At 33.0% G+C, this 15,059-nt stretch overlaps 1 protein-coding gene across 1 annotated transcript in view; it reads left to right on the top strand.

Annotated features, from left to right (window-relative positions):
* Positions 1–8,117: 8,117 nt before the first annotated feature.
* Positions 8,118–15,059, top strand: part of LOC123549712 (negative elongation factor D-like) — a 28,123-nt gene continuing 21,181 nt past the window's right edge. Inside the window, exon 1 of the mRNA XM_045338027.2 lies at positions 8,118–9,431. Within this exon, the coding sequence (XP_045193962.1) occupies positions 9,363–9,431 (69 nt within the window). The 5' untranslated portion in view covers positions 8,118–9,362. The remainder of the gene's footprint in view (positions 9,432–15,059) is intronic.

Genomic DNA, 15,059 nt, shown 5'->3' with positions numbered 1-15,059 from the left:
TTTCCCACAAAAATATCATTAATATCATATTTACTAATAAAAACATATTGGGGGTGAAAAGTCTTCACAACAGGTCTTGGGAGGAAAAGTCTTGGGAGGAACAGTCTTGAGGGTGAAAAGTCTGCCAACCCTCTTGAATTCTTGTCTTGGGGGTGAAAAGTCTGGAATTCTTTGGCACGAATTAAAACGCAGACGAATAACGCAGACAATATAGATATAGAAGGAAAACGCAGACAAGTAGTGTGAAAACGCAGACAATATACAACATATAGGAGAAACTACAACGCAGCTGATGCAATGCATTTCAACAGGTTATTATCAAAGTAAATTAGCATTTTTGAATTGGAATTTATCAAAACAAAGAACTACAAATATAAAATGTATTCTATACTTATTTGGCATAAACGTCAATTTTACATAGGTCTTATTTTTGCTTTTTAATTAGATACTCGATATTGTGTAGAGTTATTAAGAAATTAAATCAATAAGTAAGCGGTAAACATAAAAGATTTCAGCAATTCTTTAATTCTTACAGCTTCCATGATAAATTAGACCGTCATTTCAAATGAAGAATATGTTTATCATAATTTATTCCTTAACTGCATTTCAGATCAGAAGAACAGAACATCTCTTTTCCAAGTCATTAAATTCAATAGTAGAATGTTAACAGATCAAGCAACAAACTTGTTGTATTATCATTATTTATTGATGTCTTTGATCATCCAATAATTACAATATAAATAATTGGCTTATTTTCATAACTTCAAACTCGCATTGAGTAACTTTCTTTATCGAAGCTTTTGTGAAGTTTTGCAACCTGATAATTAATGCGAATATATATGTCATGCATTTCTATTTTCATTTATAACTGCAAAAAAAAAAAACCAAAAAAAAAAAAAACCGTTTGATATTGGCTTGAATATTTATATATTTGTACGCACGTGCTTAAAAATTATTATTTTATCAGTGATTCGTATTATTTGGATTCATTTGTGTTCCGTTTTTTGTTTAAACATAACATAATAATGAATAACGCATTTGATGAACAGTAGTCGTGATCATATATAATCACAAAAATGCGTTAATCCTTTTATCACCTCATTAAAGAACGGAGACGATCGAAACACAGTGGCACGCGCTCATGTCTCGATCATTTTAATGTCTGTCATAAAAGAGCTACCGGTAATATCAAAGTAATATAGGTTTTGACTGATTAAAAAATGTAATAGCGCTTGACTTTTTTGACTTGACAAAAATAATAATAAATTAATAAAAAGAAACAAAAAAGAAGCGGAAAAATGAATACTATAGTCTATAGGATACCCACTCTACATATCATTTATATATTTATTTATTGAATTATGTTTTGTATCAAATAATCATACTATACTTCAAAAACAAACTGCCATACTGCCACTTATCTTATTGAAATAATATATCTTTATTTGGGTCTTTGGTTGTTGTTTTTACTTTTTTTACCAATTTGAAATTTAGCAGAAACGATTAGCGACCGTCCCGTCGCAAAAACAAAGGTGTAAAAGTTCATTTCACCATTTCACTTCTAGCTAATGTAAACGTGGGTAGTCTTAATCTGAATATCATTGAAAGAAAAACAGACCTTGATCAATACCATAAATATATAGTAATTTGGATGACATATTTCTCGAATGTACTACATTTATTTTGCAGATAAATCAGATATCTGCCGGGACAATTTTTTTCTTCATATTCCGTTTTTCTAGTTAGTAAGTTTTTACTTTTTTCAAAAATGATTATTATACTATCCAATAACTTTACTTGGTGTCTTCTGTACATTTTTCTGCAGAGTATGTTTAAGTCTGGAATAAATAGATTCTGTTCTGTTAATAAAATCAATTATGAATTAGTAGGATACATCTAATTTGTCTTAACTTGTTATCCTTCGTAATCCCATTATCTTCAGGCCATTCGCACCTTTTTTTTCCAGATCTTGGGGGACAATGACTTTCACAGTAGGGTCCCAATAAACAGGAGTCATTGTTTATTGGAAAGTCGGTCTACTTTATACTGTATCAATAAGTGAGAAGAGGAGACAGTTGATTTTTTAAAATCATGAATAAATATATTTTATGCGATTACTTTGAAAATTGTGCACATATTTGAATGTGATATTCAAGAAAAGTGTTACATTTATTTTCAGATAAGTACCGGATGTGTGTGTGTTTTTTTTGGTGTTTTTTTTTTGGTGCTCTGTGCTTCGTAAAAGAGCTACCGATTTTTTAAAGAATTTGATCCTATCACATTATATACCACCACCACCTATAACAACAACAACAACAATATAAAAAAATGATGCCTGCGCATTTAAGAGAAAATCAGTTTCTTTTCCCATTCTTTTTGTATTGTGCATAAATGTAATGGTAAGATCAAATTCGCAGTTACAACGTGTTTCATTTTTACTTTAATGACATAAGCAGATATTTTCAATGCAAAGATCGCAGAAGTCATGGTTATGATGTTTTAACTATGGCGATGATGATTATGACGATGATGATACTTAGAAAATGCTGATAGTCCGCAAACAATAAACAGTTTGAATTACGTATGTGAGATGAAAACGCAGACACTGTATTATTGCCGATAAATAATAGGAAACGCGACAAAACGTCATTTATAGAAAATGCAGACGACACGAGCGTCAAGCACAGACGCTACAACACCAACCACATATATAAAGCACGAAACAAAAAGACAGTTGGGCGGTTTAATTGAATAGGCCAGACAAATATAGTTATTATATGGGAAAACCAGACATACCGATATGTTCAAAACAGGACAGTAAGTAAAGTAACCTGCCGTAAGTTAACACATGAATGGACAAGGTATTTAAAACCAAAACGATAATTAATAAGAAAAACCCCTAGAACAATATGTCTAGATATGCATAGCTATAATTATTAAATATGTAATTAAAATATCATAATTAAAATTATCAATAAATATTTTAATTAATTACAATAAAACCAAGACGAAAGTTACAAAGTGGAAAACGGAGGACAGTCTGGAGGTGTGAATAAGTCTGATTATGAATTTTGTCTGGGGTAAAGTTAAATTTTTTTATGAATTAAAACAGCAAAACGCAGACAATATAGATATAGTAAAAAACGCAGACGTATGTAGGCACAATTAACTAGACTAAAGGTGTGCAATGATTCAACAGGTAAGTAAATGATTTTTATGTATTTACAAAACAAGCACGAATATATTATCTACTTATTGCAAAGAATTTTACAAGTTATTGCATAGATCGAATGTGAGTCATTTAGAACATTAAATCAATACAGCAAGGTAAACATAAAAGATTAGCAATTCTTTAAGTACTGTACAGCGTTCCAGATATTGATATTTCAATAAAATATTTATACATACATTTATTCTTAATTTTTCACTTCTTTTCCCAGTCATTAAATAATGTAATTCTGAAAGAACATTTTTATTATACATATTTATTGATGTTTTGCGTCATCCAATATTCAATAAAATAATTGGTTATTATAACTTAATGTTGGTAACTTGTCAGTTTTCGAGCTTTGTATTTTCAACTAAATTAATGCGAATATATTTTCATATTTCTATTTTCATTTATAACTCAAACCCCCCCCCCCCCCAAAAAAAACGTTTATTTCTTAATATTTTAATTTTTACCCGTGCTTAAAATATATTATTTTATCGTGTTCGTATTATTGGTCATGTGTCCGTTTTTGTTTAACAGTACTTGATCGCCATTTGATGGACATAGTCGTGTATATAATCACAAAATGCGTTATATCCTTTTACATCATTAACAACGGTAGAGATCAAAAAGTGACGGTCATGTCATCATTTTAATTCTGTCATAAAGACTACCGTAATATCCAAAGAATATAGTTTGACCTATTAAAAAATGTTTATAGGCATGACTTTTTGGAAACTTGCAAAATAATATAATTTAACAGAAAAAAAGAGCGGAAAAATTTTGTAATATATGTCTATAAGGGTACCATTACTATATTTATTAATTCTTTAATGTATTATGTTTTGTATCAAAATAATCCAACCTAATTCAAAAAAATTCATACTGACTAGTGAAATTTGAAAATAGAACATATATTGGTCTTTGTGTTGTTGTTGAATCGGTTGTAACCAATATGAATTTAGCAAAACTGATTACGACCGTCCCGTCGCAAAACAAAGTGTTAAGTTCATTTCCATTTCACTTCTATAACTGTAAACTGGCTATCTTAATCTGAATATCATGAAAAGAACAAACAGACCTTGACAAACCATAAAATATAGCAACTTTTGATGAATTGTTTCGAATGATCATTTATGCGAAAATCAACACTGCCCGGCATTTTCTGCACCGCTTTTATTATAAGTTTTTACATTTTTCAAATCAAATGAGTTAAATACTATCCCAAATTTACTTGTCTTCTGTACTTCCAGAGTAGATTTAATCGAAAATACTGTCTGAATAGAAGATCTGAATTAGATAGTTACTTCAATGTCTTAACTTGTTACTTCTAACCATATCTCAGCCTTCGCTTTCTTTTTAGATTTGGACAATGACTTTTATTAGGTCAATAAACTAGATCTCATTGTTTATTGAATGGACTTATCACATATGAAAGAGAAAGATTTTTAAAAATGAAATTAATAATAATTGTTTTGCGATTATCCTTTGAAATGCTGACAGAATTATATTAGAAAATTTTCATTATTTCAGATAATACCGATTGTTGTGGTTTTATTGGTGTTTTTTTCGAGCTCCTTGCTTTAAAATACTACCATTTTTTATAGAATTAGATTAACATTAATACACCCAACCTTAACAATAACAACAAACAGAAACAAAAATGATCCCTTATTAAACAAAGTATTATACTTTTCGATTACTTTTGAAGTATGTCATAAATGTATTAATGAAATTCGCAGCTACAATTTCATTTTTACTTTAATACACATTTACAATGTTCAATGCAAGATTGCAGGAAGATGTGTTAAGAATATTTTACTAGCGAGATGAATTATGAAAGAGAAAAATATTGAAAACATGCTATATTAAACAATAAACATTGAATTACTATGTGAGATGAAAAGCAAAAGTTTTATGATATAATAGGATAAATGACAAATAATGGTCATTATAGAAACGACGGAAGAGTCGTATAGAGTGCCCATAACCCAGATATATTCACGCAAACATACAGGGTTGGGTTTGTTGCTTAGAACGCATGAAATAATTATATAAAAACGTAGGAAGTATGTGCATAATAGTAAAGTAAGTAAGTTGGTATATAAACCCGTTATGAATTTGAAAACGCAAACGAAGTTCCATATGAAAATCGGACGATATGCCAATTGTTAATTAATAAGTAAGTGTAACTAATAGTAAGAAGTTTTTTATGTAAGTTAGAAAAGTCATACGATTGTAACATATGAAAACGTTTGTGTGCATTTTATAATTATTAAGTCAATATTTATAAGTTAAAAAACAATATGTTACATAGCCGACGATAGGCTAGACATGCTTTATTATACAAAATGTCTTTTACTGCTATGTTGAACGCAACGTATCAGTAAGCATATGCAAGAAGTATAAAAATACACAGAATGGCAACTGGCTGTAATCTCGCGTGAGCTCGTGTCAGAGCGTGATTCGGCGTTATCTTACTAAAAACAAACATCGGCGGGCATGGAGTTACAATTTGTACCTTTAAAACTATATATAAAATACATGTTAGCTTCTAAAACAAAATTAGTTTATTAATGAGAAATGGTCTTAAGACACGAAGTACAGGGGGTTTTTTTTGCCAACGAAAGAAGCGTGGTCATACGGTGATAATTATTTTACCGATGAATAATTGCTTTCGCATACAAAATGGCGCGTGGATAAAGCGCCACTTCCGGTAACGAGATCTCGTTTTTTTGTCACGGGAGGTTGGCGAGATTTGCTCTATTTGCCTTTCAAGTTGCCAATCTATTTATTTTTATAGCTCTTTGCATAGTGAAAACGCAGACGATAGAGTATGTGCATATATAAGTAAGTAAGTAAGTGAGTAAGTTAATGTTTTTATGTTAGTTAGAAAACGCAGACAATATAGTTACAGAGTGAAAACGCAGACGATAGGGTATGTGCATATATAAGTAAGTAAATAAGTGAGTAAGTAAATGTTTCATGTAAGTTAGAAAACGCAGACGTTATAGTTACATAGTGAAAACGCAGACGATAGAGTATGTGCATATATAAGTAAGTAAGTAAGAAAGTGTTTTATGTAAGTTAGAAAACGCAGACAATATAGTTACATATAGTGAAAACGCAGACGATAGAGTATGTGCATATATCAAAAAGTAAGTAAGTAAGTTTTATGTAAGTTAGAAATTGCAGACAATGTAGTTACATAGTGAAAACGCAGACGATAGAGAATGTGCATATATCAGTAAGTAAGTAAGTAAGTAAGTGTTTTATGTAGCTTAAAAAAGCAGACAATATAGTGCATATATCAGTAAGTAAGTAAGTAAGTTAGTAACTAAATGTTTTATGTCAGTTAAAAAATGCAGGCAATAGTTAGGCTACATATTGAAAACACAGATTTTATGTTGTTAGAAACCGCAGACAATATAGTTATTTAGGGAGAACGCAGACGATAGCGTGTACATATATTACCCTAGAACACACTGACTAGAAATTATATATATTTTCCGCAAGTTCATTTGATTAATATTTGTACATTCAAACATAGACCTGTGTTATTAAAAATTCATATTTCATGTTTTGTTGTTTCTTTTTTTAAAATAAACGCTAGATTTCTATTCATTTTTGCATCCGAAATACAATATACAACGTTGCTTCGGGAGAAAACCTTTAGGGTTAATATGCTAACTCAAGTTTTAACCTTTTTATTTCACCAAAGCTATTTTTTAGTTTTTTTCCACTTTAAATTTTTATCACCATATTCTTTCTCTTTATGATTTTGACGCGCAAAATGTCTACGTCCCCGCAAGGGGTTCGACGGTAACGGAAGATAGATAGATAGATAGATAGATAGATAACGAAGTCCATGTCCGAATCTTTGTATGTAGACCTAATTATCTTTTCTCAGTTAATATATAAACAAATGAATTAATAATTTTATCGATTATTATCATTTTGTTGAATGTCCTTTGTATAAAAACACCTCTTTCACGTAGTTAAATATTGTTTTATTGGCCTGTCTGCGTATTCAAAAAAGTCGTCTGCGTTTTCCCTCTATAACTTTATCTAAGAAAGGCGATAATACAACCTGGAACAATCGTAGCATTAGGATATTTAATCTCAAAGCTTACTTAATTACTCTTTTATACATTAAAAGGCAATATGGAGCGATAATTAGATCAATAAACACGTGCGCTCTTTCTTGATGTAACCAATTAAACTAGCGTGAAGTACTTACCAGATGCGTGATTTAATCAGTTAGCATAGGTGTGATAATCCTGATAATTCAATTATACACCTTAATCAGTCGGCAGTTTATTTTTAGACAAAGCAATAAAAGGGTTATTAAAATTCGTTAAAGTTATAATTGTGATATATCTATCATTTTATTGCAATATTATTTACCGATAATAAATTAAATCTATTTTAAACAAAAAATCTGTAGCTGGGAGTTTTTTTTTTTAATCAAGTTATCGCTCCTAATAGAATGTTTCCATTGCGCACTTTGCCCATTGCGTGTCAGTGATTTAGCACAAATATTTGTTATGTGCCTATTTTTTAAAAAGATTTTTCACGACAATTCCATTATTTCAAACAAGTTTACACAACAATAATCGTTCCTATACAACGATTTTACAATAGAATTGATTGATTTTTTTAAGTTGGCAGTTATATAAGGGTTATTATTAATGATAGATATAATTATAATTATGATACATCTATTATTTTATTGCAACAGCATTTACCGAGAGTAAATAAAATCTTTCAAACAATTTTAAACAGATAACTGTGAGTGTTTTCTAAATATTTATCCAACTATACAGATAAGATAAGAAATATAAAATGATATGTCTAACAATAATAGTATGGTACATATAAACAAAAAAAAAAATATATAATATTTACACACTGCTCAGTAAACCTATGACACTTTATTTATAATGTGCTAACATTTTTCAGAATAATTTGTACTTGTATATCTAAGAAAGGCGATAATACAACCTGGAACAATCGTAGCATTAGGATATTTAATCTCAAAACTTACTTAATTACTCTTTTATACATTAAAAGGCAATATACAGCGATAATTAGATCAATAAACACGTGCGCTCTTTCTTGATGTAACCGATTAAAATAGCGTGAAGTACTTACCAGATGCGTGATTTAATCAGTTAGCATAGGTGTGATAATCCTGATAATTCAATTATACACCTTAATCAGTCGGCAGCTTATTTTAGATAAAGCAATAAAAGGGTTGTTAAAATTCGTTAAAGTTATAAATATGATATAAATATCATTTTATTGCAATATTATTTACCGATAATAAATTAAGTAAAACTATTTTAAACAAAAAATCTGTAGCTGGGAGTACTTTTTTTTTTAAAATTCAAGTTATCGCTCCTAATAGAATGTTTCCATTGCGCACTTTGCCTCCATTGCGTGTCAGTGATTTAGCTCAAATATCTGTTATGTGCCTTTTTTTTTTTTTTTTAAAGATTTTTCACGACAATTCCATTATTTCAAACAAGTTTACACAATAATAATCGTTCCTATACAACGACTATACAATAAAATTGATTGATTTTTGAAGTCGGCAGTTATATAAGGGTTATTATTAATGATAGATATAATTATAATTATGATTATGATACATCTATCATTTTATTGCAATAGCATTTACCGAGAGTAAATAAAATCTTTCAAACAATTTTAAACAGACAACTGTGAGTATTTTCTAAATATTTGAACATCCAATTATCGCTCCTAAAAATGTTCTTTGCGAACTTCACCTATCATTGCGCACAATTTGAATTAGCATAAATATATGCTGCTTGTGTGCCATTTTCATTTCTTGGCATTTAACAACGTTTCCATTAGCTATAGCCAGCAAGTTTACCCAATAATCGACGCTATAAAAAAAATTGACTCCATTGCGCACTTTACCTCCATTTCGCACCATTGCGCACTTTACTTCCATTGCGCACTATAGGCGTACCGGCGTTTTATACCTACACTACAGGCCCGAATTCTTTCAAGAGTAGGATTTAGTGTTTTCTTGCCCCGAAGCGGCGAAATTGTAAACTTGATAACGTATATTTATAACGGAGACCATCGGGAAATTTTGTTGTTTTTTTTTTAAAATTAAAATATGGCAGATTACGATGATGATGACGACGGAATGTGGAATGCTACTGGAGAAGATGGACTTGCAGATGGAGTGAGCTTTTCTTCTTCTTGATATTTTCAGAGAAACAGTCGAAATGATTGCGGTAGTCAATATGCACTGTAGTAGACTTCGGATGGTTGGAATGCTAGACGGTTGTAGCCCTCATACAAAACAAATAATATTTCATTCAGTTCTTAATTTGTTACATACATTTTGAAGAAGTTATATATACTGGTTTTGAAGCAGTTTCCATTGGCTAGTAGTATCCGTCAACACGTTATTTTACGTTTCGTGACGTTCTTCACAATCAAGTCGAGATTGTTTCCATAAATTATGCTACCCTGCAATCCAGAGCTCTGTGAAATTTCAGCAACAAAGGGTAAAAACTTTCCAAGAAAACTCAGATTGTTCATTCCATAATTGTTTTGTTTACATTCTGCACATGGGGGATTTCACGTGCAACTAATGCGCATGCGCAAAGAATAACTCCGTAATCCCCAATCAAGTTGAAAGTTTCTCCTTTTGGCAGTTGAAACCAGATGATTTACCAAAAATACATAATAAAGATAAAAATGAGTCATTTTGTGCATCGGCAGTAATTTTTTTTCACAATTAAGAAAGCAAAAACCAATATGAAATATACCCTGCCAGATTTTCTTATCCAAGGGTGGTCACTGGTCACATACTATGTGCTATACAAAGTGACAGTTGTATCCCTTACGTAGTATTTGTGTATATAAGATATATAAATTGTCACTATTAGTGATTTCCCGATTGTCACCGACAATCGAATAATCGTCGCTAATTTTTCCAGGTCGGCGACAATCGATTGTGTGAGATGCAATCGATTGTCGGGTAATAATAGATCTATTTTCCATGTATTAATTTACTTAACCTGCTGAATAGGGCTACACATATTCAGGACCCGATTCCGACGACGGGAGTTGTTCCGCCATTTTACCAAAATTTTTGGTCAAGGAAGAGCACTTGTTTGCATTGAAATACCGGGAACTTGGATAATTTTCTGTTCCTGTAAGTTCGGATAGTATGTGAAGCAATTGTTTCCCAACAAAAACGTGAGAAAAATCGAGGGGAAATATAATTATATTCTTGTTTAAATGGATTTGTCACACATCACAAAAGATAGTTAGAATCAACTATTTGACTGATTGTAAGATGCTGTCATTCTGTCAGTTGCGTATATGTAACAGTCATGAAATTATTACAATCATAATTTCTCAAACAATTCTACAAACAAATATTAATTTCAGATTCAATCTTTTTTCTCTGCATAATCTTTTTAATCTGCCCCGAGGATAAAAACTACACTGATATTTCACAAGTCAAATAAACGTGTTAAAACATTACAATAACAAAATTTTCTTACCCTAAGAATTTATAAAAGTTAAAACATCCTATTAATCCAATAACCCTAACTGGCGAAAGAAATTCATAAGATTCGTAATATTTGCAATACACAGTGTTACATCACACCCAGATGTAACCGCTTCTACCTGTCAATCAAAATTCTTAAACTTCAAACAGAGTACCGCTTTGATCTTTGACATGAATGTACTGCTGATGTGATGCACTATTCTTTATATATCTCTATAGGCCACTCGTGGTGTGATTTAAAAAAAATTATTGTGGACTGGTTGGTTTTTAAAAGCAGAAATATAATTCTTGGAGATATATGTGCCAACAGCTATTGTGTGTGTGTGTGTGTGTGTGTGTGTGTGTGTGTGTGTGTGTGTGTGTGTGTGTGTTTCATTTTACTGTAAATATTTTTTTGTGGGTGTGTGTATACAAACAGTACAAACAGAAATAGAAAATAAAAAGTATGAAATAAAGGTCACTGTTTTTTTGTTGTTGAAAAATCTGCTTTTCAAGATGTTTTTTTTTTTTTTTTAAATATTTTGTTGATTTTGGCTATTTTCAAGTGGAAAAAGCTCTTAAACAAGAATGGTGACCAATGTATTTTATTTCACATTTCCATTTTAATTATTGTCCTGAGATAATCACATCAATATACCAAGGTTGAAGAAAATTGTTAGTTCGAAATGTGTGACAATACAATTTTACAGACAAATACTGATTCTTGTTGTTTTGAATGTTACTCTTACAAGTCATTACATGTACATTTTGTATACATTTTAACTAAAATAAATTAAAGAACAATATATTGTCATTACTGTTCTTGGGTGTGTAGACGGCGGTGAAACCAATTAACAATACCATGTATAATATATATATATGAGTGTTTCATTTAATAATCAGTCGATTGTACCCTTCCGATTCGATTTGATAATCGATTGCACTTTGGGTCCGATTATGAAACACTAGTCACTATGATGTCAACTGGCCGATTAGCTCAATCGGTAGAACATCGGCTTCACAAGCATGAGATCGCGAGTTCGAGTCTCAGGTTTTGCTGTTTTTTTTACCTACTATTTTCAACAAGCCTAATTTAACACCTGAACCTTCAAACTTCTTAAAATTGTATTAATTAATTTCACCAGAAAGATTAAAAAAAACATGGCTGGTGCTTTTCTAGTCGTATTCACTGTAAAAATGTACACAAATATTAAAACAAAAATTGATGACGGAAACTTCTTCTGTAGTCAACCGATTCAGCTCTGTTTATTCACCCCTTTTGGAGCCCCTCTGTGTGTTATCATGTGCGCTAGACACTATCGATATTTATGTTTTCATAAAGCAGAAGAGCTAAGTTGTTCTCTTTGGGAGCATTTTACGGAACTGAAACGTTCAAGAAAAAAGATATTTTAAAAACCTTCATTTTATGACGGAAAGTGTGTAGACATAGCTGTGTAGACATAGTCAGTTTAAAACATGCCAGTAGTAGGAAGTTCCTGTTGCGTCATGGTGTCCCACAAGGTGGAGTCTTATCCCCTACACTCTTCTTGCTTTTCATCAATGATCTGTGTCTGAACTACCGAAAGGAGTTAAGGCTGCTCTCTACGCTGACGATCTGGTGTTATGGTGTAAGGAAGAACATGCCACTACAGCCACATACAGGATGCAAGAAGCCATCAACAAGCTTTCAGCTTGGGCTGAAGATTGGTGTGTATCGATCAATACAGAGAAATCGTCCACCACACTATTCTCCCTGTCGTCAAAGCAGAGGGCGGGTAAAATCAAGATGGGAAATACTTCGCTGATTGAAGCAGACGAGGCAAAATACCTTGGAGTGACCTTTGACAAACGGCTAACCTGGAAGCCCCACATTAGTCAAGCAGAAGGGAAGGCCCGTAAAAAGCTTGCCATGATGCGCAAACTTGCTGGAACAACGTGGGGAGCAAACAAGCAAATACTCAAGACAGTATATCAGGGAACAGTGAGACCCCATTTAGAGTATAGCTCAGCTGCCTGGTCCACTACTGCCAAAACTAACCAACAGGCTTTAGACAAGGTCCAGAACCAAGCATTGCGGATCATGACAGGTGCTACAAAGTCTACACCAATCTCCTTCATGGAGAAGCTAACAGGCACACAGCAGTTACAAGACAGAAGATATGCAAAGGTTCTGCTTCAAGCAGAGAAGTTCAGGTCTTTTCAAGACCATCCCATGAAAGCCAAGCTAGATGGCTATACAAAGATTCTGCTCAAACGTAGCAGCTTCGTACATGAGGCAAAGAAACTCAACCGAGAGTTCAAAACTGAGCTGAGCATTCCAACGACTCCATTAGGTAGTGAAGACATCATAAACCCACTAGCGAATGATCTGTCCTCAGTGACTGTTAGACTTGATGTTCCTCGTTTTGACCGCGGGAAGCAAGAGGATGAAGGCATTCGGAAGAGCCTCACACTTGCTATGATCAATGAAGACTATCCTCCGGAATTATGGATTCATGTCTATACAGACGGATCAGCCACATGCGCCATCAAAGATGGAGGAGCAGGAGTTTTCATTCAGTACCCATCTGGCAAGAGAGAAACACTACATGCAACCACAGGAAAACACTGCAGCAACTATAAGGCAGGGACTGAAGCACTCATGAAGGCCGTCTCAATGGTTGAAGACTCGGCAGAAGAAAGCTCCTCAGTCGTCTTTTTCACAGATGCACTGTCTGTCATGGAAGCCCTGATCAACAATAAAGCTCCGCAGCTAGCCAGGAGAATGCAGAGCCTGAGTATGACCTGCAAAGTAGCACTTCAGTGGATTCCATCCCATTGTGGACTTGCAGGCAATGAAGAGGCAGACAAACTGGCTAAGCTAGGAGCTCAGCCAGAACAACCAACAGTACCTGTGAGTTACAAGGAGAAAGTCACCATCATCAAGGCACTAACGAGACCAAGGATGGAGGAAGATGCTTTTCATCTCCTTGATCGGTCTGAACAAGTGATGATGGTCAGGCTCCGCTCAGGGCACAACAAGCTCAATGCTCACATGTACAAGAAATACAGACTGACATCATCGCCAACTTGTCCATGTGGTGAAGAAGATCAGACTGCGGAGCATATACTTCAGAGATGCAAAAGGCACGACCAGGAGCGAGCTTCGACTTGGCCAATAGATACCTCAATCCACCAGAAACTGAATGGAGGCATTGAGGATCTTAGGCAAACCACAAGTTTCATCGAGGCTACTGGTCTGAAAGTGTAGATGCGAACGACAAGAAGAAGAAGATGACGGAAACTGCTTCGAAACCAGTATAGTTACATGTACAAGTTTTTGTCAATATTGTATCTCTATGTATGAGATGCAGGACACTTCTGTTATCAGTTCTGGCTACCATAACTTAACTGACAGCTGACTGACGCTGTTTTCATTTTCTTATGGTCAAGTCCATTAAGTTATGGCAAAACCCCATTTGGTTAACTAACCAGTGTCAAACCGCATCATCTCACACAGTCTCTTGTGAGAAACTGATGATGTCATGCAAAAGTTTTGAGCATGTGGTGAAAATCAAGATCAAAATTTTGCATATCATAAACATATCCATTTTCGATAAAGTTCATAAAAAAACTTACCTTAGAAGGTTTAAGTTCTCAGAAAAAGTCAATAAATATGATTCTGTACCGCCTATTGGTTTTCAAAATGAAGACTACCCTTATCAGGTGAGAACTGCAATGGCGGACAAAATATTGTAGACAGGGGTACCCATTTGAAACTTGTGTGTATATAACTTGTGTTCAAATTATGTTGCATGGATTATTTTATGTTAGATCAAAAGAAAAATGGATTAGAAATATTTTAAAGTAAAAAAGTGAGTCCATTGCATTTCATTTGATGAAATTATAGCGTGACAGACTTCAGGCACGATTTCTGGTTAGGTGTCGGTACGGGATTCGTTTCAGCTCAGAGATCTGTAACAGCATAATTATAAACATCTCTGAGCTGAATTTTTTTTAGCTATTCTGGCATAAGAAACTGGGATGCATCGCTAATTATAATATATTGTTTGTAAGAGGTTCTCCCTTTCTAAATTCCAGTTCGTTTATTTCTGCCCATTATTTTACCTGGGGACTATAGGTCGTTTTTAATGTAGTCCAAATAATAAGACGTTTCGGAATAGTGTGATAATTTTCGACTCGCGCTGTCTGTCACATCCAAACTTATTCATCCAGGTCATTATCCTCATCATATATAACACAAAGTCAATGTCGATTGTGACTTTGTAGCAAATATTTCATGAATTATATCCCCTTTTTACTTAG

Source organism: Mercenaria mercenaria, chromosome 6 (genome assembly GCF_021730395.1).
Source record: "Mercenaria mercenaria strain notata chromosome 6, MADL_Memer_1, whole genome shotgun sequence".
Classification (NCBI taxonomy): domain Eukaryota; kingdom Metazoa; phylum Mollusca; class Bivalvia; order Venerida; family Veneridae; genus Mercenaria; species Mercenaria mercenaria.
Note: the sequence above shows the minus strand (reverse complement) of the source record. Positions and strands in the feature narration are given on the sequence as shown.